The sequence below is a fragment of the Ursus maritimus genome, unplaced genomic scaffold, assembly GCF_017311325.1.
Source record: "Ursus maritimus isolate PB19 unplaced genomic scaffold, ASM1731132v1 scaffold_21, whole genome shotgun sequence".
Lineage (NCBI taxonomy): Eukaryota > Metazoa > Chordata > Mammalia > Carnivora > Ursidae > Ursus > Ursus maritimus.
The window spans coordinates 38951293-38978228 of NW_024424564.1; the positions used below are offsets into that span (position 1 = coordinate 38951293).

Genomic DNA, 26936 nt, shown 5'->3' on the forward strand with positions numbered 1-26936 from the left:
TCAAGCTACTGAAAGCTCCATCTCTCAGGAACCAACGGGGGCTGGGGCTCCAGTAGGGAGCATGGGGAGTGGGAATGTTAGAGGGAGAACACAGGTGGATTTGGGGCACAAGTTGTTGGTTTCCAGCTACCAGACTGCCTGTGGTACACTTTAAATTACTTAGGATAGACAATACGGCATGTGTGTGCGTGATCACATATTAGCTTTTGACCTTTATCATGGAGCCTGGTTAAAATTTATCTCCATCTGGAATACAAACACTAGGAAAAGCTGGTTAACATTTGAAAGCTTCCACATTTAAAAAAAAAAAAAAAGGAAGAATGAAAGAAAAGAAAAAGAAGAGGAGGAGGAGGAGGAGGAAGAAGAAGAAGAAAGAAAGCTTCCAAACAGAAGCCTACAGGCCAGAAGCAACTACCACGTCCGTATCTAACCATCTAATCGACATCAGGTGGTGAATTAATTAGTATGACATAGATAAGGATGGTTTTTCAGTATTGACATTAATCGTGATCCTCATCAATTTTTCTTTCTCTTTTGGAATGTTCCCTCCAGCATATAAAAACAGAGATGTTTCTCAGAGATGTTGTTTCTCTCATCTTTTAAACGTCCTTCTTGACTCATTTGCACCCCGCCCTTGCCAGTTACTGCCTTATTTCTTTGCTCTTCATTGGCTGCAGAACTCAGTGAAAGACGGATCTTCTCTGTCTCCACTTTCTTTCTCTCCTCCCACTCTTTCTCAAACCTACTCCGTTCAGGTGTTCTTCCCCATCTCTCCACTGAAAGTGCTCTTGTCAAGTTCACCAAAAGCCGCCATGTTGCTGAGTCCAACGGCAAAGCATCCATCCTCACCATACATCACCTACCACCACCACTCAACACAGGTGAGCATTCCTCCTCCTTGACTCAGTTCCCCTGCACCTGTTACTATCAGAGCTCAGGCTCAGTCTGCTTTCTGTACTCTCTCCTTTGGGGATACTCCCTGTCCCAAGGCTTTAAGTATGACCTGTAGTGCTAACGATTCTCAAGTGTGGATATCCTGCCCAGACCTCTCCTGGAACACTGGACTCATTTATTCAACTATCCCTTGACCACCCCTGGATATCTACTAGACATTTCAAACTTATCATATCCAAGATTGAATTCCCAAAGATGCCCCCCAAAACCCTGCTTTGCTCCCACCCTCCCATCTCAATGGTTGGCAACTTCATTCTTTGAATTACTTAGGCCAAAAATGCAGGAGTCATCCTTGACTCCTCTCTTTCTGACTCACCCCCTTCCAAACCATCAGCAATTTTGTTGGCCCCCATTGTGGAATGTACCAAGAAGCCGAATCCTTCCCGCCACCTCCACAGCTCCCACCATGGCTCAGACCACCATCATGTCTCACCTCGCTTGTCCTACAGCCTGCTGGGAGGTCTCCCTTGCTCCTCCCAGGCTTATTCTCCACACAGCAGCTGGGATGTGGCTTCCTAAGGAAGCCAAATTATGTCTTTCCTCTACTCAACCCCTCCGATATCGCCCAGAATCCTCACTGAAGACCTTTACCTGCTGCCTCCCATTTCCACCTTCACCTGCGGGCCTTTGCAATCTCTGTTCCCTCTGCGTGGCATGCTCCCTTGGATAAGCACTTAACAAACTCCCTCACCTCCAGGAAGTCCTTCTCACATTTCACCTTTACACTGAGGCTTACTTTCTCTAATATTTCACTGCCCTATTTAATTTTCCTAGCTCTCTAGAACTCCTTTCATCTGCCCTACTGCTTCTGTCTTGAAATTCTTAATTGTTTTTTTTAATTTAAATTCAATTAACCAAAGCATAGTACATCATTAGTTTCAGACGTAGCGTTCAACAACTCATCAGTTGCGTATAACACCCAACGCTCATCACATCAAACGCCCTCCTTCATGCCTTCATTCTTAATTGTTTTTTTAACAAGGGGCCCCGCATTTGCATTTAGCACAGGGCCCCACAGGTAATGTAGCCAGCCTTATTTAAAGATCTCTACTTGCCTCTGTTTTCTTTTTTTTTTTTTAATTATGTTATGTTAGTCATCATACAGAACTTCATTAGTTTTTGATGTATGTTCCATGCTTCATTGTTTGCGTATAACGCCCAGTGCTCCATGCAATACGTGCCCTCCTTACTACCCTCACTGGGCTAACCCATCCCCCCACTCCCCCTCCCCTCTGAAGCCCTCAGTTTGTTTCCCAGAGTCCATAGTCTCTCGTGGTTCATCTCCCCCTCCGATATGTAAAATACGGACAACAACAGTACCTTTCTCATGGGAATTTTGAAAGGATTAAATAACATAGTAAGTGTTGAGTGCCGGGCATGTAACACCTACAAAATCATTCACAACATTTTGACTGTCTGCTATGTACCGGGCGCTGTTGTAGGCACTGGGGAAATGCCTATGAAAAGTTGCTGTCGTGGACCTTACATTCCAGTGAGGGAAAGACAGTTGCTATCACATGGAATAAGTACGATGCGGGGAACTAAAATGGAGTGATGTGACGGAGTGGCTGGATGACCACATTAGCTTGGGTAGTCGGGGTGGCTTCCCTGTGAGGTGTCATTTAAAGGAGAACTGAAGGGGCGCCTGGGTGGCACAGCGGTTAAGCGTCTGCCTTCGGCTCAGGGCGTGATCCCGGCGTTTTGGGATCGAGTCCCACATCAGGCTCCTCCGTTATGAGCCTGCTTCTTCCTCTCCCACTCCCCCTGCTTGTGTTCCCTCTCTCGCTGGCTGTCTCTATCTCTGTCAAATAAATAAATAAAATCTTTAAAAAAAAAATAAAGGAGAACTGAAGACAAGAAAAAAAATCAACCATGCAAAAAGCAGAGGGAAGAGCATTCCAGGCAGAGGGAATAGCTTCCGAAAATGCCAAGGAATGGGAGCTCACTTGGGGTGTCCGGGGCACAGAATAAAAGCAGGGCGGGGGTCGCTGCAGAGGGTGTCACTAGGGCTCCAGGATGAGCCCAGCCCCAGGAGGACCCAAAGCCCCAGGAGGACCCAAAGCCTCAGGGGTTGATGCTGGTTAGCGCTGGGTCAGCAAGTCATTCAAGAGCTGTAAGCTGGAAACGCCTGGTCTTACTTACATGTTTAAAAGATGACTCTGATTGCTACTGGGAGAGTGGGTTGGGGAGGGCAAAGGTGGAAGGAGGGGTGTCAGGTAGGATGCTGCTCGACCGCCACAATTATGGAAGCAAGAGATGAGGACGGCTTGAAGCAGGGCCACCGAGGTGGGGACCGGGAGAAGTGGTCAGATCCGCCCTGGGATCTGACCTGTTGCAGGTGGAATTGGTAGGAATGGCCGATATCAGCGGTGAGGAAAAGAGAGAAACAAAAATGATACGGGGCAGTTGAGCGGATCGGTGTTCACGATGATCATGTAAATACCAAATATGATGATGTAAATACCAAATAATTCATAGCAATTAATTAAGTAATTAACCACGAATCCACACTAAGAATCAGGACGTTCTCATGAACTAACATCCCACCCAGAACGGCGCCTGGGTGAGGGCTGGTGCCGGCGGTGTCAGGGAATGTCGGTGGACCGACCGACTGACCTGGGGGGGAGGGAGAACCCTGAATGGGAAGTAGAGGGGGAAGCTCAAGGGGAAATTTGCCTACTTTACAGTTTTGCCGAAAGCAGGACCTGCTGACTGGTCTCCACAAAAAGGAAAAACAAAATCAAAAAGAAAAAAAAAGTCTGCTGCATGGAAAGATTTAAACTAACAAAGGAAGAGGAAAGGGCCAGGAGGACAGGGATCCATGTGTTTGGACACATCCCCCGCTTGGGAAAGCTGACTCCTAAAAAGGCCGGTATCTGATGAGTGTGCAGGAAGCCCTTTTGCCCTGTCAGTTCCTAATAACAACCGGTGTGTTCTATTTACCCTCTCAAAGCACAGGGCAGAGGAACCAGGAGGGGTGTTTGGGGCCAGGTAAAGGCATGGGCATTCATCCATCTGTTTGTTCAGCCCTTTCTGTAGGATGGGAAGCATTACCGGGAGGGAATGCCTGGGCCCCAATGTACCTGCTACCTGAAGACACGACATTTCTACCAAACTGAGAGCCCCTTAAGCCCCATTACAATGATAGCCTTCCCGGAAAATTCAGTCCTTAAGGAATGGCAATGGGCTAAGTGTGCTCTCTAGGAAGATTAAAAGTTGAACACAGAATGCGAACACATATGTATGTTAGGCTACACCATATGAAGTTGCTGCTAATACCAGTCCTTTTTATTTTTTTAACCTAAAATAGTGACTATTTCATACGGTTCAAACTGATACTTGCCTCTGTAGCCTGACGAAATCATTTGGGCAAAATACCACCATGGCAATAAATCTTATTTTAAATATACCCCACTACCCTTTCTTCAAAATCCTAGAATGCTTCTGTTTCCTTTGAGAAAGTAATTTTGAGGGACTGGAGCAATTCGGATTACTTGCAGGAGAAAACAATTTATCTCTATTCCTCTAGGATGCACCCAGCACTCAAGCCAACCAGCAAAACGTTCAAGGCTTAAAGAAGTTGGGAGGGGGGAGAAATCCCCTTGGGCTGAGGAGTGTGAAAAGAAATACTTCCAGTCCTGTAAATGTAGAGAAGGACAGGGAGTATCACGTCATCCCATTCCATCGCTTTATCACGGAGGCTGTGTCTTTGCTCAAGGGCAGGGTCAGTGGTTGGGGGCAGAACTAGAGCCAAACCCTTGTATGTTACACCAACTCTCTTTTCTCAACCAATACTCATATATGGAAAGAGTCTGAGAATTTGTGGATGAAAATCACTTCGTTCATAAAAAAATAGAAAAATATTTAACGTACTTACAAGAATTCGATTTTGCAGATATTAAAATAACAATATAATAATAATAATAATAATAATAATAACCCCACAGAATAAGTTGTGGAACACAAACCAAGGAGATTGCAGATGATTCATTCAGAGGCCGGTGCGATGGCAGAACAGAGTGGCACAAAGAGCAGAGAAAACTGATTTCGTGAGCGGCTCAGAGAATTTAAAGAAAAAAAGGAGAATATTTCTTCATAAAAGTATTTTGAGGATGGTGGTATTTTAGTTGAATTATCTAAACTGCTTATCTATATAGCAGAGAAAATTTCATTCCCATGTTACTCTGTCAATCATTAGTATGCACCAAGCACTATTCCAGATATTTGGGATATATCAGTTAACTAGACAGAAAAAAAAATCCCTGTCCTTAATGAGCATATATTCTAGTTGGAGAGACAGAGAACTAACCATAAGTATAGCAAACAAGCAAATTGTAGGGTGGCTTAGAAATTGATACATGCCAAGGAAAAAGAAAGGGATCAGCATGAGAAGTGGGAGTACCGGGCTGGGAGGGACGCACGTTGCAGTTTTCAACAGAGTAATCTGCACAGGTCTTATGGAGAGAGTGGGTTTGAACAAGGGCTCGAAGGAAATGAAGGAGTTAGCTAAGTGTCTCTTTAGGGAAGATTGTTCTAGGCCTAGATGAGCCACTAAGATAGAGGCATGACTGGCAGGTGTGTGTTTCACCATGTGCTCCATAGTGCTGGTGTGGTACCCGATCCTAGAGCATGGCTAAGATCTTTTATATGGACTAGGGGGCCTTGATGCATCCAGTTTAGCCATATTGTATGATGCCACACACCACAAGACCAGTAGACCGTGCAATGGACCGCTGGGAATTGGCGACCCAACCCTCAGTTCTGGTCCAAGCATGCCTGTGGTTAATCTCAACCATATTCTTTATATTTGCTCCTCAAGCCTTCTGTGACCAGGGCTCTCCTTTCAGCGTGACAACGAATAGCACCCAATTCAGTTCAGCGTTTTCATGACTGACTTAGGTGAACCACAGATAATCCACTCAAGAGCTTAGGCATCAGGTATCAGAATGGTGGTCTGCTCTAACAGGCAGATAGAGATTACCTGGCATTTATTACTAGTTCATACTAATTGATTGACCCTGACTAAATCACTCAACCCCTTCATGCCTCCATTTTCACATCTACGAAATCAAAATACTACTCTTTGCCAAGTCTATTTTGCAAGGTTGAAATAAGGTTTACGTGAGATCATACGTGCAAAAGTACAACAGAAGCCTTAATGCACAGTGCAACCTGGCTTATCCACCTCTATGTCCCCAGCCCAGCATAGAGTCTGACATTCCATAAATGGTTGCTGAATAAATAAATAGGTAAGTGAAATTTATAGTGTGATAACAATCAAGAAAAAAATCATCCTGTTAGATATGACTCATGCCTACACAATCAAAGTAAAGGTGCGTATTTGGGGCAGCTTTCCATATAAATAAAGACAAATGAAATATTATTTAGACTTTCACTTGAAGACTTTTTAAAATAAGTTATTCCAAAAACATGATAAAAAATTATAGACTACTCTCAGTTTAACTTAAGTCCTTCGATCCATAAAAACATAAGATACTCTTCCCCAAGGCAGGGAAGGGAGGACAGAGAAAAAAAGAATTCATTATCACTCAGCAGATCAGTACAAGAAAGAGATTTTTTTTTAAATGAAGACAGATATGAGTTCCTTTTTAATAATTTATATATTTGGAATATAAATAGCTGTTGAATTGTTTCAATGTTACAATAAGATGTAAAGGAGAGAAGGAAGTATTTTGTATGCCGGCCAAGAGGTTTTAGGTGCCAAAAATTCTGCCCAGTGTCCAGGTGAATGTAACCCCAAGCTACTTGTTTAATAAAACTAGATTCCATTGACTCCACATGAAAACCACGTGCTCAGGCAGAGAAATCCGTCTCTCCTCCCAAGACATTACCTCTAACGGTAAAACTGAGGTTTAATGCCATGAACCAAGATTCTGAAAGCCTGTTCTGTTGGTCCTGTTTGCTCCACATTGGCCAGCGTCTAAATTTGTCAAGGACCACATCAGGCAGAGAGGACTCAGCCGGGATCGGAGGCATCGCCAAAGAATTCCCACTGATTTCTCCTACTGGAAGTTTTCAGGGACATAGGAGTATTTTCCCTTTTCTAAATTTTTAGTTCCCGAAGTGAAAATTCAGAAAGGGGAAAAATTCTAGGAGCTGTTTGATTTGTGAAACTATGTGAAGCAACGCTTTCAAATTTCTAGATTGATGCTCAAGAAAGATCAAAACCCAGCTGCTATTCTGCAATTGATTTCTTCTTCCGTCTGGCAAAAACTGCCGAGAGAATGAAACCTGAATTCTAAGCAGAAGATCAACCTTACAGCCCCCATTTCTGCCCTTTTTTCCAGCAAAGCAAAACATACAATTGATCCCCATGTAAATGGCTAGGTTTGTCCTATTTCAGAAGCATTAACTCTTCTTTTAAAAAAAGATTTTATTCATTTATTTGAGAGACAGACAGAGAAAGAGAGAGCAGGAGCAGGGAGGAGAGGGAGAAGCAGGCTTCCTGCTGAGCAGGGAGCCTGATTCTGGGCTCGATCCCAGGACCGCGGAATCATAACCTGAGCCAAAGGCAGACACTTAACCAACTGAGCCACCCTGGTGCCCCAACTCTTGTCCCGTTGGCCACCTCACAAGGTCCATAAGGACCTTGCTCAAGATTCAAGAACCAAAGCATGTCACGTGAATGCCTCCACGTCAGCCTCTGGCTCCACACTACTGGGGTTCAAATTCCTGTTCCACCACTTACTAGCCTTACTAGAAACTTGACAAGTTACTCAACTTCTCTCTGCCTCAGTCTCCTCATCTGCAAAATGGAGGTGGTGATAAGATAATGATAATACTTATGTCATAGGCTCTGTACCCTTGTGGTGATAAGATAATGATAATACTTATGTCATAGGCTTGTGGGGAAGATTAAGTAAATTGAGTTAAATATTTAAAAACTGATCGACATGTATAAAAGCTGTGCTTGGGTTTGTAATGAGGAGGAGGATGGGGGTGACGATGACAATGACGGTGAAGGTGATGACCCCCTTCTTGGCATGCTACTTGAAGCAGACACGAAATGCTTTACTACTCAAAGTGACCAAGGACTGAAATCTCAGGCGCGGGCATCGTGTAGAGAAAGGAGTAGTTAAACACAAACAACCCAGAATCCTGGGGCCACAGAGGATGCTCAACAGCGTCACCCCGCAAGGGTCTCAGCTCCTCTTCTGCCTTTTCTAATATGGGAAAACTTTGCAGATTCCAATCAGGAAGTGAATCTCCTCACTCAAGAGGCGACCAGCACCTCTCGAGTAACCACACCAAGAACAGATGACAGGAGCAAAGGAGATGCGTGCTGACCCAGGAGGACCAAGCAGGAAGCCGTGAGAACGCGTGAGGGCAGCGCTGGGTGGAGGAAAGCCACTGCAGCATCTAAAGCGAGTGACAGCAGCACAGTAGGGGATAATGGAGAGAGCAAACTGCCTGAGAAATGTTGCTGATGAAAAACCCTTGTCTCAAAATGACTCTGAATGGTTAGAGACGGAGACTACAACAATCTGCCAAAAAAGGAATATGGATGGCAGTCGAGAAAGTGACAGCCCACTAAGGGAGGACACACAGGTCAGAGGAACTGGAGTGACTCAGAACAGAGGAAATTCAGACCCAATAAGAAGCTGCACTGGGGGAGGGTAGAGATCTGTGTAGCTGCTGTCTATGACACTGGCATATTTTAATAATATAACAATAATGGTTCAGAGTCATGGAGCACCCACTTGTGTGCTAGACACCATTCTGAGCACTTGGCTTGTTAATTGCAGGGACGGGTGGTGGTATGGGTTTGAAATAACTTGAAGAATCTCTATTCATAGCAATCAAATGAATTTAACAGAAATGCAATTATTTAACAAAACTATTGAAACAATTTCTAAACAAAGCCATGTAGGTTGTATGTGTTTTTTAATGCAACTAATTAATGAAGTATATGAACAGGTCCTAGACTGCAGAGTCCCCATGGCCACAGGCAGGCTGACTTCCACCTCCCAGCAACTTTATAAAATATTCAGCCTGCTAAAATCTCAGACAGTATTTATCTCAGAAAGATCAATAGAACACTGGATCTGGAGGTTTAGTTTGCAAAGAGAGAAAGCATCTCTTGGTTTACAAAAAAAAAAAAAAAAGGAAAATACAGCTTTAAGCAAAGTCGAACTGTTTACGTTTGGTTTTGTTACATTATGCTTTACTGCAGGACTTCTCAGAACCTCTAATGGGCTAATGAGCATGGTCAATTTATAAGAAAGGGACATCAAGGGTAGGGTTTTCCAAATTATTTGATGAGCAATTGCTCCCCTAGCCCTCCTGCAGCATCTCCCAGAATTATTTAAGGAAATTCGAGCATGAGTTCATTTATTCTTTCCCCAGAGATCTAGCCCATTCCAAGCCCCAGATATTTATTCACGTCCTTCAGAGAGAAAAGAATCAGAAAGAAGTCTCCAACCTCTCTCCCTGCTGTAAGGAGAAGTTAAGGTAACACATCTTCTATGACAGATAAACCTCAAGATCCCACTGGCTTCACTCAATAATTGTTCATTCTTCCTCCAGAAGCAGTCCCATGCCAGCAGCATCTCCCAGGAAGCTCTGGAAACTATTTGTTCTGTGCCCCACACCCAGAAGTTCTGATCTGATTGTTCTGAACAAGGGTCGGACATTGGGGAATTTCTTCTAAACTCCTTCAGAATTCTAAACCAGGATTGAAAGACACTGAAGCAGGGGATTGTAGGAACTTCCTCATGTAACATCTTCCCTTCAGACCTCTGGGTTAGCCTCTGAAGAGCCTGTCTGTACTGGAATTTTCTTGGATTATTGATGGATTATTGATGGATAATAATCTTGGATTATTATTATCCATGTAATATAATGCTGTTTCCAAAATTCAAAGAGAGAAAGACTGCAAAAAGAGAAGAATTATTGAACCAAAACTAGTGTCTATAACACATGAATCTCTCAGTTAACCCAGTGTCATGAGACACATCCTCATACCTTATCTTGTTGATAAGCCCAGACTTTATCCTTTCTGGTTCTGAGCCTGACACTTTTCCATCAGGTCCATGAAACTGGAGCCCCACCTCCTGCTTATTTATGTATTAAATATACATTGTTTAGGGCAGTAGAGGGTAGTGGTTTACAGTACTGGCTCCGGGGCCACACAGTTTGAAAACTGGATGCCCACCAACAGCTGTGTGACCTTAGAAAAGTTCCCAAACTTCTCTGCCTCCATTTCCTTATGTATAAAGTGGGGGGAATGATCCTAACTATTTCACCAAGACCTGTGAGGTTTAAAAAGGGTAATCCATGGAGAAGTCTAGCATGGTGATTAGCATATACTAAGTTTTCAACAAATGTTGACTGTTACTATTTGTTTTTATTATTTTCAAATCAGGTCTCTGCCCTAGGCTCTCGGAAGTACAGAGAAGATGAAGGCTTGCCCCTGTCCTCAAGGAATTCACAACTGGGCATGGAATATAGACATACAGACAGATGGATTGTGACAGATGTGACTGGGCTTTTGTAGTATTATGTGCAAAATGCTGGGAGAGTTTCCAAGGTGGCATTGGAGGGGCAGGACAGGAAGACTTCCTGTAAGAGGTGGCATTTGATCTGGGCCTTGAAGGGGAAGGTGAGACCGACAGCCTCGGTCATTTGCTAGGACATGACATGGAAGAGGAGAAAGGATGAGTTGAAACCCCAACTGTTGACTCCATTTTTTTTGCAATAGAATTTGCCAGCCCTGCCAAGTGAGGCCACCACCCTCTCCCAAGTCAAGACCCTGAGCTTCTGCAACATTCCCTCTGTGGGATCATTCCCACTTATGCGGATGCCCACAAATACTGCCTGGTAGCAAGCTTGGGACTTAGGATTCAGAGACAGAGGCCTGCAGTTTTCCGTGGTGTGGTGGTATACATGCTGGCAGGGCTATGGGTCCAGGAGGAGGCAGGACCAGAAGTGGGATGGGCAGAGCAGTAGGAGGCAGGAGCTTGTCCTTGGGAGTTTCATAAGGCACAAAAATTCCAGAGCGTGTCTCCGCCTCAGCCCCTTCAGGATATCCTGTCATTCAATCAAGACATATATAGAGTTGAGAGTGGCCAATTTCACCACGACCCCTGGATTTGCCAGTTTTCCTGTCTTGAGGCAGTGCTCCCATATCATCTGCTTCAATTCAGGAAAAAGAGGGGAAAGGGTTTAAAAGCAAACACTGAAATGAAAGAGAATTCCCTAGGAGTTCATCAGACTACGAGAAAATAGCTGAGTGGTTCTGACAGGTGCCTGGCATCAGAAGGACTAAATAGTTTCTCACCATGCTACAAAATCTCATACTTTTTCTTCTTGGATTGGTTGTACACAATTCCTGCTCCCTGCCTGAAACTACAGACCAGGTAAGATGACACTTGCAAGTTTGTTATTTTTCAGGTTCATGGTGTGTGCAAAGCTTTTTTGCTTCTCTCTGTTGTCATGGGTAAAGAGCGCTATCTGGTCTTTATACGATAAAGAGAAAGCCAGTGGAGATGGGGTCATGATGATGGCGTGCCGTCTTTCTGAAGCTGTGTTCATCCAATTGGTTCGAGTCCTGTGCTAAACCACCCTTGCTAGGAGCTCTATTTAGTGCAGAATTCCTCTTTCCACTGCTGATGTTGGTACCCTGGCGGGGGGGGGGGGGGGGGGTTGGTTTGTTTTGTTTTAATAGTCTCATCACTGCGTCATTTTGAATATAGGAAATAGCAGTGGTTGAAGAGAGATGAGTAGAGAGATGTTCTGGGGAATTCCGGGAGGGGTGATGTCTGCTGGAGAAACACAGTATTCCAGAATGCATTGGGAACTCACCCCTTCAACTTTTCACAAGTCGTAGTCAAAGTACCCAGGGCGGTCATGTCAGCAGCTCCGTGAAAGACACCAGGACGCCAGGGTCTCACGCAGGCTCACGTGAGCTGTCCTAATAGAGCGTGTTGGGTATCAGATGTGCAGTGAGGTCAGCCTAAACAAGGGGGGTATGAGCGAGGCAGTCTGGTGATTCTTTTAAAATGCATTTCACAAGGCGTGGTTTCTGCTCTGTTAATAATAGAACTTAAACATGATGCCGCATCTGTACCGGGCAAATTGCTTTCGGTGCTAACTTTATTGGCTGTACTCTGATGATGCTCTTCACGAAAACACTGGAAGATAGCATCACAATTCAGGGCTCCAGCTTAGAGGTTTGAGAGCAGCAAGTTGGAACTGTGGCCCTCGTTTGTTTGTTTGACAAATATTTCTGAGGACCAGTCACTGTGGTGCTCCACAGCCCGCTAGCTCTTCAAGCTTGAGCAAGTTAGCCAGGCTCTGAAGCTTCCATTTCTCCCCAGACAGTGCTTCACAAAGAGCCAGAATGACCATCCACGTCATCACCACCACCAGCATCAAGTGCTTGCTTTAGTGTGGAAATCAGGTCCTGACTGGTGTTTAAAACTGAGTTTGCTTTTCAGAGGAGACCGTATGAGAGATAAAAGTGAGCCATTCCGTTTGAAAAGGACAACTTGAAAGTCAAGAGGCTTCTTAAAAGAGAGGATTAAATCTGACCTTTTAAGAAAGAAAAGAAAACGTAATGTCCTTCCATACACTTAACTAAATGGGAAAACCTAATATAAAGAAAATCCTGCTTTTAAAAATCTGGAGGTTCCGTGACCATTAAAGGGAGTTGACTGAAACTCTAGCTAAGGGTGGCTTTTATTATTAGTCCATAAAGAACATTCCAGGGCTATTTTGGTTCCTAACGATCGCCAAATGAAAGCTGCCCATATGCCACCATACAGCGTGCAAGGAAGAGGAAGAGCGAATCAGGGAATCAAAAGGACCCCTAACTTACAGTGTGACCTTGGCAAATCACTGAATCTCCCCTCTCCTTGTTTTTCTCCTCCCTAGAATAGGCATGATGAAACCTGCCCTATTCATCTTCAGCATGGTCAAGATCAAATAAGATGATGCCCTTGGAAGGATGTAGAACCATAAATTTCTCTGTAAAAATAAGATTTGTTTTTATGCAGCTTTTATCCATTTCAGGAAACTTAGAAGTAGTTATGATGTTCCCACCATCCCTACCTAGTGCTGGGCCTGTGCCGCTTGGGGATAGGAGTCAGTAAGAAGGGAGAGATGTGGCGCCCTCCCACAAGGGGTTTTTAAATGGACATCAAAGACAATGAAATGTGTTCCACTGGCCAGCCACATGCAGAGTAGCAGTTGAGGAAAGGAAGCGAGGTGGGTATGGTTTTGTGGAAGTGGTGTTGTTACCCGGGGCCTTGAAGGATGAAGTTTGAGTAGCCAAGAGGAGAGGGAAGCACATTCCTATCAGGAGAGGCAATAAGCAAAACCCAGAGGTGGCGAGAGAGAAGCATCACAGGAACTAGCATTTGTTGCCTGCGACCTTCCAGATCCTGGGCCAGGCAATTTGTGTGTGTTATATCAGTTAAAGTCTCGATAACCTGGAGAGTGGTTATCAACATCTCCCCATTGCAGAGGATGGCAAAGGGTAAGGAATTCATTCAAGACTGTACACTTAGCAAGATAGAGATCTTGATTCCAAGCTTAGGTCTTTTGATTCCCAAATTGGGTCTCTCTTCATTGTATGAAGCTGCTTCTTCTTAAGCTTGATGGGAAAATGAGGGAGACTGGAGAGAGGGGACCAAACCCATTTGGGAGGATCGGCGTCAACATCATGGACAATGAGCGATCCTGAGGACAGGGCCAAAGTGGGTCGGCATCCTTCATTTTAGCATCTGATTCTCTACCGCCTAATGTTGCTTAGCAACTATTTCTAGTGTGTGTTGTATTTCCTACGACTCATTCATTCAATCAACAAACATTTACTAAGCACTACGATGTGCCAGACACTGTTCTAGGTGCTTAGGGTATATTTAAGGACAAAACAGAAAAAGATCACTGCCTCTTGAAGCCCATATTCTAGCTGAATTATAATCAAAAGATTGCAAACATTTTGGGGGCAGAAATTATATGCTTCATAGCATTTAGTATCCAGACTAAACTAGTTCTGTAGAATCAATACTGAAAGAATATTCTTGAGACCTGTTGATCTACAACCAATTGACCTTAAATAACCACTTTAAAATTTTCCCGTTTGGAAAGTGTACTCTATAATATATTTCAGGTTTCCCATTGTTGTGTATGTGTCTGTATTGATGGTACCTTGCTTTGCTAAATTCCAGACTTCAGATCAAGGATGGCAAACAGGTGGTACAAGCAGCCTCCTTCCTACCCACAGTCATGGCAGACATTGCTTGTTGATCCCAACACTCTTCCTAAATAAGGTTGAAAGCAACTAGCCAGTCACTACCAATCAACCCTTTTGTCATCCCTGACATTCCGTTGACTTGCAGCCAACAGGGAAGAATGACCAACCAAGGCTTTACTAATGGGACTTAATTTTTTTTTTTTTATGTTTTCACAGGCCAAAAGATGTGATAAGAAATCTCTGCTTACAGTTAGAACTGAGTGCCAGTCCTGCTCACTCAACGTGGGAACTAAGTGCCCAGATGGTTACACCAAGGTTACCAATGGCTCCGTGGGGGTTCGAGATTGCAGGTGCTCATGAGAAAATAAGTTTGCTCAAGTCTTGAAATTTAAGGGATTGTGAATCCAAATTGAAACTTCCCATCTCAAAAACTACAAAGCATTTCTATGATTTTCCCTTACTCTAAGACTACATTCAGTCCAACTTCGGTAACTCCAAATTTGCAACCTTGAATATAAAAAATATATTATTGATTCACATTTTAATTCAAAACTGCCTATATTGCATTGTACATAAACACTTTCCCTTCATCTTGCCCTACTTTATTTTGAAAATCTGGGTTTTGTTTCATTTAGAAAGGGTTCTAGTCAGAACATGGAGGAAAAAGCCATGGGTCTGACAGTCATCTTACTAGCTAGCTATGGATCCTGACACTGATTAGAACCTGAAGTGGGAAGACAAAGGAATTACAGCTTCGTGCATTTTATGTGAGCATTGCATTCCTGAAATCCTCTTATGATTCAAAACTCTCACAATTCAAGGCTAAGCCTCACAAAAGATGGCGAGCATTTTCCCTCACCAGCTAATGGAAGCAGCCATACAACTCAAATGTAAACACGATGTTTTATTTACTCAGTCTACTAATGTAGACATTAGACAGCTCTCAACGCATTCATTCTTAATTCAGGGATGAAGGATAAGTACTATTTCTCATTTTGCATAAAACAAAAACTGAACACTGTTATATCACACTATTTTAAATTCATGTGTGCTTACTGTGACCATGAAATATTCTAAAACCCAAATGATCAGTTTTAATAAAAGGTTCCAAACACTAACCGACCTAGAATTAGCAAGCATATGTGACGGGGTGACCTTTCAAAGTACCAAAGTAGGCACACATCTGTGACCAGATTCCCTTAAAAAGTGTATAGAAAGACGTAGGGTTCAAGATTAAAATTATGTGGTGACTTTATTGAGGCCTTTTTTGTACCAGCTACTTTTTTTCATGACAAGGTAGACACTTGGTTACATTCTCCCCACCTTACCATCCCCCTTCCAACACACACACACACACACACACACACACACACCCAGGATTATTGCACTCATGCTCTCTGTTTTAGAATTGACGACTTGGCTCTGTCATTCATTTATGCTGAAATAAATCCAAGATTGGCTCTTAAGAGGATGTTTGGTTCTGCCCTTGGCTCTTCCTTTTCCCATCTTGGTGAAGAGAGGCCCCTGCCAGGATTCTCAAGCTTTCAGAGGAACCGTCAGTTTTGTCTCCAATTTAACTGCGCATAAAGCCACTAGCTCAGCGACTGGATTAGAAGTACAACCTTGCACTCACTGTCACATTATTCTTAACAACACAGTTGAAAGAAATGATATTCATGGAGAATTGTCTCTAGAAATACTAAAGTCAAATCCTGGAAAAAGTCCTCCATGCGGAGATCCCCCAAAAATAGACAATGGGATTTCGCCTCCACAGAATTGCTATTCCAGATCAATACCTCAGATGGTATAAAAACCGTTCTAAGAAACGCATCACTACACCTTCCTTGAGGATACGGTGGCAAATAGTGCCCATTATATTACATATCCTCTCACAGAAATGTCTACATCTACAGTATCTGGGGGAAAAAAAGTGCTAAATCCTAAGCAGTTGCTTCGTTTTAAATCCAAAGATCCTGTGCATCACAGAACTCATGATCATTTCCTTCTCGTATTGGCTGCAACAAGTGTGGAATCTAGAACCTAACACTCTTCTGTCTACTAACCTCACTTCTGACATCACTGTAGGTAGCCCACCTTCAATTGCATTGCGCTCTGACTTTTTTCATCCATTTCGTTCAATTAAAGGTAAATCATGATGAAGTTTTGTTCTCCCTAGACAGAAGAATGTATTCAATCTCTGATTTTTTAAATATAGGCAAGTGTAAAGAAAACTAAATAAAAATCTGGGCTAACCCCACTGCCCAGAGTTAATCGCATTGCTCTGATCATGGGTTTATGCTTTCTCCATCCCCTCCAAGGTACATCTTCGAGATCAGGAAGTACTCACTGTCTCTCCCTGGATGCCGTCACATCTGTAGGAAGGACTATGTCCAACCTCAGTGCTGTCCAGGCCACTGGGGCCCAGACTGCATGGGTAAGTGGCATGGGGCTTTTCTTGGACTTTGATACTTGCTTCTCGATGTCCCATTTCACAGAAAATCGAAAGGAAGGAAGCCTGCTAAAAGGACAGTGTCAGCACCTTTTTCTAGAAAGTTCCATTTCAGTCTATATGTAGAAAAATCTTTCTTGCTCTGTCAGCTTTTATAAACTAATCTGCTTTCCTCCAGTTAGAGGTCTCTCTTTAAGAGAATTCCCTTACAAGTCAGAAAAAGGGACAATTGAAAGGATATCCATTTTTATTAAAAAGATAAGGGACCATAGAGAGGATGTAAGAATGCTGGGCTACTATAACCCCAAGTACAATTTTCTTTAAGAAGAAATTTTATTACAGCATCTCAAAAACCATAGCTACTTTTTGGCAACACAAATAATTATTAAATCTACTAAAACTCTAGTCTTTAGGATGGAATATCACACTCCATAATGACCAGTTCCACTGTAGGAAAAACTAGTAGCCGAATCTGAGTTGGTGGTGTAGTTAGACTTCTGTGGTCAAGCATAGCATTTGTCAGCTAAAATTGAACTTCTTTTTTTTTTTTTTGAAGATTTTATTTATTTATTTGACAGAGATAGAGACAGCCAGCGAGAGAGGGAACACAAGCAGGGGGAGTGGGAGAGGAAGAAGCAGGCTCATAGCGGAGGAGCCTGATGTGGGGCTCGATCCCATAACGCCAGGATCACGCCCTGAGCTGAAGGCAGACGCTTAACCGCTGTGCCACCCAGGTGCCCTTAAAATTGAACTTCTATTGTGATTAAAGATGTTGACACTTGAATAGTGACTGAGTCCTCGCTATGATATGCAAATTATGAGAGATTACTTTTTTCCCTTGGAGAGTAAAAAAGTCAGGCATTTTAAAACACGCATTGACCATTTGTTTCCCATTTTCCAGATATAATGAAACATCTCCTTAAGAATCCACATAAAGGGAGGGGCGCCGGGGTGGCTCAGTAGGCTGAGCATCTTACTCTTAGTTTCAGCTCCGGTCATGATCTCAGGGTGGTGAGATCGAGCCCTGTGTCAGGCTCCTTGCTCAGTCTGCTTAAGAGTCTCTCTCCCACTGCACCCCCGCCCCACACTCTCTCTCTCTCTTAAATAAATACATAAAAATTGAAGAAAAAAAAAAGAATCCACTTAAGGAGAGAGATTAGTTCTCTTTTGCTTTTTTTTTAAATTTAAATAATACAAGCAAAGTGCACACAGCTTGTAAAGTTTAGAAAGACATAAAGAAAGAAAAAACAGCAACTTCTTTTGGTCACACATAGGAAACCCTAAATGGTTTGGCTTATTTCCCTGCTCTTTTTTTTTTTTTTCAGATGGCTTCTAAATAGTCGAGCCCTTCTTGTACCTATGATGTTGAAACCTGCTGTTGTGGGTTTTTTTAACTAACGATTAAATGAATAATAGCTTCCATTTATACAACATTGCTGACATGAGGTACCAGAGAGATACTTGGCCTCTGTTATCTGATTCAATTCTTAAAACAAATCTTTGAGCTAGCTGTTTTTATCTCCATTTCACCTATGAGGGATCAAAGATTTAAAGCTGATCTCTTACCAATTTCTTTTGACCTGATAAGTGATAAAGCGAGTTCAAATTCAGGGCTGCCTGTCACCAAAGTCTGCTGTCTTTCTACTCTGTCCCATTGCCAGAGCAGAAAAAAAAAAGATGGGGCACCTGGGTGGCTCAATTGGTTGTGCATCTGACTCTTGATTTCAGCTCAGGTCATGATCTCAGGGTCCTGTCGGGCTTTGCACTCAGCATGGAGTCTGCTTGAGTTTCTCTCTCCCTCTGCCCCTCCTCCTGTTTGCATGCACTCTCTCTCATTTAGGATAAATAAATAAACTCTTTAAAGGAAGGAGGGAAGGAAGGAAGGAAGGAAGGAAGGAAGGAAGGAAGGAAGGAAGGAAGAAAGAAAGAAAGAAAGAAAGAAAGAAAGAAAGAAAGAAAGAAAGAAAGAAAGAAAGAAATCCTCCAAATGTGTTTCTAACTTCTCTTTTGATTGGCAAGTGCCTTTAGCCCTCCCAGTCAATGCCTGGGAGGTTATGCTCCTTGTGCTGGAAAAGTCAAGATCTGGAGTTCAGGAAGTCCTGGCCTTCCCTCTATTAACCTGTCTGTTCTCAGTTTCATGCCAGCATGTGGACACCGTGTGACTCTGAGTTTGTTACAATGGAATCAAGTGACTAACCCACCCTTTGGGATTTCAAGAACATTTTTTAGCACCAAATGTGGTCCTGATTACATCGAGTTCTTATAGGCATGCTGATAGAATACAAAAACTTTTAGATTTGCTTTACTCTTTCTAACCCATGAAAACTAATCTGATACTATTATTGGTCAGACCCCCATAGAGAACAAAAGACTTTGTCCAAGAAATAGCAACAAAAGGCAGCTCGTGCAACGTCAGGAATAACAGACCACAGCTCAGAGAGCAAAAAGACTCTAGTCCTGCTCCCATGTTTGGGCTTGAATCTAGTCCCATCATTGGGCAAGTTACTTCCTGCCATGCCTCAGCTTCCTTAGCTGTCAGATGGGGGTCCAAAGTCCTACTGTACAAAACTGTAGCAGAGATTTTAAAACGTCCATGTGGATGAAAATACTTGACGGAGTGACACCAAAAAAGCACTTTCATGATGTTTTGGTAGTAAACAAACGAGTGAATAACAGTCAAAACAGACCTCTGACAGTGAAAGCCAAATACAGTGACCTTCTCTCTTCCAGCCCTTCTTAAGCAGGGGTAACTCCTAAAACATGAGCAGGCAGATGGGATCCAAAATCTTCAACGGGCTTCATGCCATCACAACGTGCTATGCACGAACGGGGCAAGGCTCCCGTCTGCGATCCGGTGTGCACGAGTCCTCGAAGGGTCACACATTTCCTTCTGCTAGATCTCGAGGCCAGAGAAGCAGAGTATGTGAAAAGCAGGGGCTGGACAGTCTTTCTGCTGTCCTCTCGTTGGAGCAAAAGGACTCGTCCCTTTATCTTCATCTTCCAAACACACCAAACGTCTCCAAAGGCTTCCTTCCTTTAGCTCAGGAAAGAGATAAACGCTCTACTTAGCCGTATATTTCACCTCTCACATTTTGTGGTGATGACAAGTGAGATTTTGCCTATCACTTTACATTTCCGCAAGGATAAGGCCATTTCAGAGCTGCTGACGTGTGTCCATACATCTTTTTGAGGAAGCACAAGCTTTGGAATGGCCTTCCTTCCAAGGCCAGTGTGGCATCCAATTCCTATTCAGAGCATCAACAAATGCATTCATACTCAATACCCCTGGGTTACTTTTAAAATTGTTTTAATAATGCCTCATTCCAACAAGAAAATAACTCTGATCAATTCCAAAAAAAAAAAAAAACCAGAAAACACCAAAAAAGCACAAAGAGAAAAAAATTACTCATCATCTTCTAAAATTAAGAATAAGGCATGGATTCTCACCTGGGAGGAAAAAATATGTCATGCTGACATAAGAGAGGTGTTTCTACCCAGATTTAACTTGCTTCTCCCTCATTAAAACTCGTACTGCTTTATCAGATCTGCACACAACAGCCTTTACTAATTAGCACACAAACATATTTTTAACATTGAAATGATTACATTTGAACAACCAATATCTTTCTTGAGAGGAAATCTATTTTTTTTAGTTAGACATCCCAGTTCTCTTGATTTCACCATGAACATTAACCGATTTCTGCAAACGACTCAAAGTAATGGAAAAAGAATGTGGGCAAAGGGGTTATACAGAACCTGGATCACAGCCAAAACAATCCAATTATTTCAAAGGGCAATGGTCTTGATACTTCTTTTTGAGGTTGGTGTCATCCAATTCAGCACATTTATTTTGTGTGTGCTGTATTATTTATGTTTCCAGATCTCTTTCTTTCCTGTTGTCCGTTTCTTGCCATTCACTGCACAGGTTGCAGATAACGGACTTCCGTGGACTTGAAACCGGTCTTGCAGGCATGTGCCTTTTGGCTTAGAGTGAGAAAGAAAGCTGAGTTCACCTGAGGAAGCTAATTCTCATCAGTTTCCCAGGGAGACAGTTTCAATCAGAGCTATAAGAGGAACACCAGGACATAGTCTCTGCCAGCACCGTGAGCCAAGCTTTCCAGCAAAGGAAGAAGCATGAAGTAGGCACCTCTAGTGTTCCTTCGGAGATAAAGTTACAGGGAGGTCTTTGGCCTCTTGCTGCCGGGGAAGTTTATTATCTTCTTTTAAAGAAACAGAAGGGCTGATGATTTGCTGACAGCTTATAACCCGTAAGCCTCCTGCGTGAGGACAGTCACAATGCAAGAGACCACCAGGGTAGCCGTAACCGAAGGGAAATGGGATAATGACCTGAAATCGCTTTATCAGCTACTTGAGCCTCACAATGTGTCAGAAATGTGCCCTGATAGCAAATTCTGTAATATCTTTTCGAGCACGGTTGCTGAGAACGTCAATTTTACCATCTTTCTTCTTAATGGGGGCCTGAGGTGATAGGAAATGATTTGAGAAGCAGGACTAAAATTCACACTTTTTGCCTTCAAAGTTTTATTTAAAAACTGAGCAAGTCGTTTCATAAATTTTAAACTTAAACCATTCTATTTAGGACATAAAATGAGGACTCTTTGTGCCCTCACACTCCTGCTGTCTTTTTCCCAAAGTTCCTTCCAGGGTTGGCCAACCCTAAAAAATCAAGCATTTAGGGAGCACCGACTATACGCTGCTCAGAATCACATATCTGATAGGTTCACTGTCTACTCCCAAGGAGCTCACAGATTAATATAAATGCAGACGAGGAAAAATAATCATACCTGAGTGCCCAGCACCAGACCTGGGGATTTTGAGGAGTTTCACAGCTTGCCCAAAGGCAGCCAGACTAGGAAACAAGCCTGTCTTCCTGCAGAGTCCCGGCTCTAACCTGCTACTCTTCCCTGCTTCTCCAAATAACCACTGGTTTTGCCAAGTCAGCTGTTGGCAAGATGGCCTGCCCCTCTCTAGCTTACTTCTAGAAAACTTGCTTCTACCATCAGCCAGATACCTGTCACTGCCTGGAGTCGATTCCATGACACCTGAGCTCCCCCTGGTTCTACCCCTTAACTGAGAGGCCATGTGGTTTTACAGTAAGATGGCACGCAGACTCCAAAGTCCCATCGGCCTCCTGTCCCAGCATTTACCACACTCTGGTTCTGGAACCCACTCTGTAGGGATATCAGATTTAGCAAACAATAGAGGACACCTGGTTAAATTAATTGCAGATAAACAACAAATATGCACACAGTATTTGGGACATACTTGTCCTAAAAAATTATTCATTGTTTTATCTGCAATTCAGATTTAACTGGCATCCTATTTTCTATCTGGTAAACCTATCCTTCAGCCTCGGTTTTCTCATCTGCAAGATGGAAATGATGATGCTAATAGGCCTACCTCCAAAGCTCATGCTGAGGATTAAGTGAGCTCGTACCTACAAAGCACTTAGGCTAGTGCCAAAAGGCGGCGGTTATTCAGAATATGCTAGTTACCATTTCTGGTTTTGTGGTTCTCAGATCACTGGCTGGCCTCTTTATTCCAGGGGTGTGTCTAGGTTTGATTTTATATTCTAAGGTATTGATCTTGTATGCTCTGGCTTAGTGGTTAAGGACTCAAAAACTTGAGTTAGGCCTGATTGCAATGCCCGTTCCAAGACTTGCCAACCACGTGATCTTGGGCCTCTGGGCCTTACTTAGCCTCTGGGCCTCACTTTTCTTATCTATAACCTGGGGATGATGATAATGATGATGATGATGGTGATGTCAACAACAGCCATGCCTTCCTCGGTTGTTGGGAGAATAAGACTATGCGTATAACGTGCTTAGCAATGGCAAACGCTCTACAGATTCTGTCCATCTGTTACAGAGCTGATAACTGAGTCACAGTGCTGACAGCCTGGGGAGGACATTCCTGTGCATCTCGTTGGTTATGTAGCTTATGGCCCCTTAGGTCTATTATTTTTCTTTCCATGATTGTCTGCTCTTCTGTGGACCCCATGGGTCACTCAGATGCCTCAAAGCAAAGGCCTGCCCTTCAGGGAGATGGGGAAGATAAGCCATCAGTCTGCTTGGCCTGCTATAACCACATACCATAACAACAGACATTTATTTCTCACAGTTCTGGGGCTAGAAAGTCCAAGATCAAGATGCTACAGAGTCAGTTCCTGTTGAGGCTCTCCTCCCTGGCTCACAGATGGCCACCTTCTCTCTGTGTCCCCATATGAGACATATGAGGCCCCCTTCTCACTGTGTCCCCATATGAGACATATGAGGCCCCCTTCTCACTGTGTCCCCGTATGAGAGAGAAAGAACACGCACTCTGGTCCCTCTTTCTCTTCTTACAGGGACATTAATCCCATCATGTGGTCCCCACCCTCATGATTTCATCTAAACCTAATGACATCCTCAAAGTCCCACTCCCAAATGCCAACCTGTGGGGGTTTAGGACTCTAGCATATGAATTTGGGCAGGCACAGACAATTCATTCCATTAATAGTAAGTACTCACCCTGGCCTTCAGCCCACTGGGTCACAAGCCACTGGAGAGAAGACTGAGCCAGGACAAAGCAACTGCTAAGAGAAAGCCTTCCTTCCCTTGCAAAATATGTGCTGTGGAGGCTCAGGAAGATTCCCAGAAGACAGCAAATTAGTACCCAACCAGCAGATGCCTTGACTCTCAGGACAGCCACAGGCAGACACCCAATGACCCCTGAACAAAGCAGACCGCTCGTTTCAGCAAGAAGTATGTGTTTGGCACCTCTTCAGAAATAGGTCTAAAACCCTGAAGCTGGACTCACCAGCCCCTTCCTGCCTACAGCAAGAGGAACAAAGGCCCCTCCTCTGCCAGGCTAAACCTCATTTCTCTTGCTTGTAAAAACATCAGCGTCTTTGAAAATAATTGTGGGCATTCAACGAATCTTGAACTAATTACTTAATTCAATGAATCGCTTGTAAAAACATCTAAGTCATGTAAAATAATTTTAAGCTATCCATAGAGGGAAGTACAATTCTGAGCCTTTAAAATCCAACAGAGCTGGGTGGGTATCCTTGTCTCCCAGCCTGACGGCTGTGTGACCTTGTGAGTGCCCCTCTCTCTACCTCAGCGTCCTCGGAGGTAAATGGGGACTGTAACACTTCAAAGAGTAAAGAGTAGTAGTTCATAGTTGTGAAGATAACATGTGATGTCCTTGGCATTCCACTCAAGGTTTAGACTGCAAATAATAATAATAACAATAATAAAAAAGAACAGCACAAAAAGGAAACAAAAACAAGTCAAGTTGGTCTTTTGAAGGCCAACATCTGGCTCATGAAGGTGTTCTGTAGCAGTTTACCAAATGGGCCCTGAAGAGATGCTTCCGGAACATCGGTGTTCTGGAACTACACTAAAGTATTTGAATGAAAAGACCCAGAGATTGAAGGTCGGAAACTGAATGACTTACCATGTGTTTAAAAATAGCCCTTCCCGATTCTAGTGTCTTGCTTTGTTTTCCTTTCCGGTCAGTATAATTATAGAAAAGGCCATCTCTGAGGTCCAAACAGAAGTCAGGTTTCATTAATTATTGACAAGGACACTGACCATCTTTCCCAAACCTACATCAGTAAGGCACATGCTCACCTAATGGATTGTTCTCACTTATTCTTAATTTATAATTTTCATACAGTAAAACCCACCCTTTTCGGTGCACAGCTGTATGAGTTCTGACAAGCCTCATTCGTGTAACCACCACCACCATTAACTTAGAGAAGAGTTATTTCATCCCCCCATTCCCTTTGCTGTCTTGCCCCCCGCCCCACCCCGTCTCCCAAGCCCTGGCATTTGCTGATCTGTTTTCTGTGCCTATAATGTTACGTTTGTGTCATACAATTGGAATGATACAGTGTGTGCCTTTTGAGTCTGGCTTCTTCCACTTGGCATAATGCTTCGAGATTTGTCTGTGTCGCTGTACGTGCCCGTAGTTCATTCTTTGCTAATGCTTCATAGTCTGCTGTGACGCGGCGGCAGCCAGTCAATCCGTTCACCAGCTGGAAGATGTTTGGGTTTGTTTCCAGTTTGGTGCAACTACGAGTAAAGCCATTGTGGACATTCATGCATAGGTTTTTTGTGTACCTAAGTTTCTATTTCACCCGGGGAAAACTACCTAGAAGTGGGAATCCTGGGGACACCTGGGTGGCTCAGTCAGTTGAACGTCAGACTCTCGGTTTCAGCTCAGGTCATGATCTCAGAGTCGTGAGATCGAGCCCTGGGTCAGGCTCCACACCCAGAGGAGAGTCTGCCTGAGATTCTTTCCCTCCCCTTTTGCCTCCCCCACAGCTCGTGCATGCACTCGCACTCCCTCTCTCCCTCTCTCTCTCTCTCAAATAAATAAATTAAATCTTAAAAAAAAAGTGGGAGTCCTGGATTGTAAGTCAATGTATGTTTAACTTTATAAGAAACCGCTAAGCTGTTTTCCAACGTGCATGCGTCATTTTTTTTTCATTCCTACCAACAATGTGTGAGAGTTCCAATTGTTTGGCATCCTTGCTAGCAATTGATATACTCAGACTTCTAAAAAATTTGCCATTGTGTGCAGTGGCATTTCATTGCAGTCATTTTAATTTGCATTTTTCATGTGCTTATTTGCTATTCATGTATCTTTCAAGTTGTTGTTTCTGCAGCATCGTGAGTTCTTTAAATGTTTGACATTCAAGTCCTTTATGTGATACGTGATTTGTAAATATTTCTTCGCGGTCTGTGGCTTGTCTTTTCACTCTCTTAACACTAACTTTTGATGAGCAAATGTTATTAATTTTGGTGAGGTCAAATATATCGATTTTTCTTTGGTAGATAGTGGTTTTTGTATCATACCTAGAAATCCTTGCCTATCCAGTGAATCACCCGCAGAGGAACACCTGCTTAAATTTTTTAAAAGAAGGGCTTGCTAACTGTCTCCTAAGGAAAAAGGAGGCCCAGACTTCCTGGACGTAGCATCACACTCTTGGGAACGGGGATGGGAGATGCTCCTTAATTCCCCTGTGACCAGCCTTTGGCCTATAATTACATTCTCAGAAGATGGCTTTGCATTGTTTTCTGCTCTATATGTTATCAGAAGGCAAGGGCTGAGCAAAAGGGACAGCCAGAGGATGGAAGGGTCGTATCTGACTCAGAGGAGGGTCTGGGAGAGCATGTTTGAATAGGGGGAAAGGTACAGGCAAAGTGTGGGGGGAAGTGTATGTCTGGGCAGCAGGATAGACAGAAGAAATAGGAGATGGGAGATGAGGGGTCCAATGCAGGGAGGAAGCTAAGGAGCAGAATGTGAGCATGGGAGACTGGGATTCTGGCATCATTGCCTACAGAATAAAAGTGCCTGGGAGAGCATTTCTGCAAGATGGCGCCGACTGCCACGTTCCAGGCCTGGGGAGGCCCTGTGATTTTCTGAGCCAGCCCACAAGGCAAGCTACCAGTCACTCAGAGAGCACCTTGCACACCTAGTCATAGGGAGAGGCACAGGGACCAAGAGAGGGAAACTGCGGCAGAGCGGTCACCCCTCTATCTTCCTGGCTCTGTCCAGAGGTGGGCCTGGTTCCCAAAATACCATCTCAGCCCAAGAAGGGTCTCACATCAAAAGGAAATAGAAGAAGAGCCATTGGATAGTCAACGATCTGAGGAAATGCTCTCATAGCACTCCTTGTTCAGCATTGTGAACGCAAGGGCTTGAGTTGGGTTTCAGATGAACTTCAAAGTGTGTACCTGGTACCTGCTTGATTAGACCCTCTCCCTCCTCTTCACCCCCACCTCCCTCTTTTCTTTTTAGGATAAAGACCACAATCTTTAACAAGGCCCTTCTCTAATGATCAGGCTGTTGCCCCCTATCGAGATCAGATCTAAGTCAACTGGGCCATTGAGGGTTAGTTAGGTTGTTTGGGGTCAACGTTGGTAACTTCCAGTAAGTGGATTGAGGAAAGCTTCTTCTCCCGTTGGCCTCATCCCAGTTTGCAAACCAGTATTTATCTGATTGTCTGTTGATCCATGACTTTCCCCCCCACGACACTGGTAGGACCATGGAAATAAGGGACGGGGTTTGTGTGCTCCCCTTGTACACCCAGGACCTTACAGAGTCCTGACTCAAACACATGCCTAATAATGTATTTCCTGAGTCTTGTTACCTGTTATAGCGCCGGTCTGAAGGAACAGAAACTGGAGAGGGTGAGGAATAGCCACTCTAAATAATAACAACCTTTGACTGAGCACCTCATATTTCCAGCCCCTACTGCAACCTGCCAGGAAGACACTTGAACTGAATCTCAGAGCCACG

General features: G+C 43.6%; 1 protein-coding gene across 1 annotated transcript in view; it reads left to right on the forward strand.

Annotated features, from left to right (window-relative positions):
• Positions 1-11255: 11255 nt before the first annotated feature.
• The window catches only part of STAB2 (stabilin 2), a 144219-nt gene continuing 128538 nt past the window's right edge, over positions 11256-26936 (forward strand). The window contains 3 exon segments of the mRNA XM_040637381.1: positions 11256-11333; positions 14390-14523; positions 16492-16607. Coding sequence (XP_040493315.1) covers positions 11256-11333; positions 14390-14523; positions 16492-16607 — 328 coding nt within the window.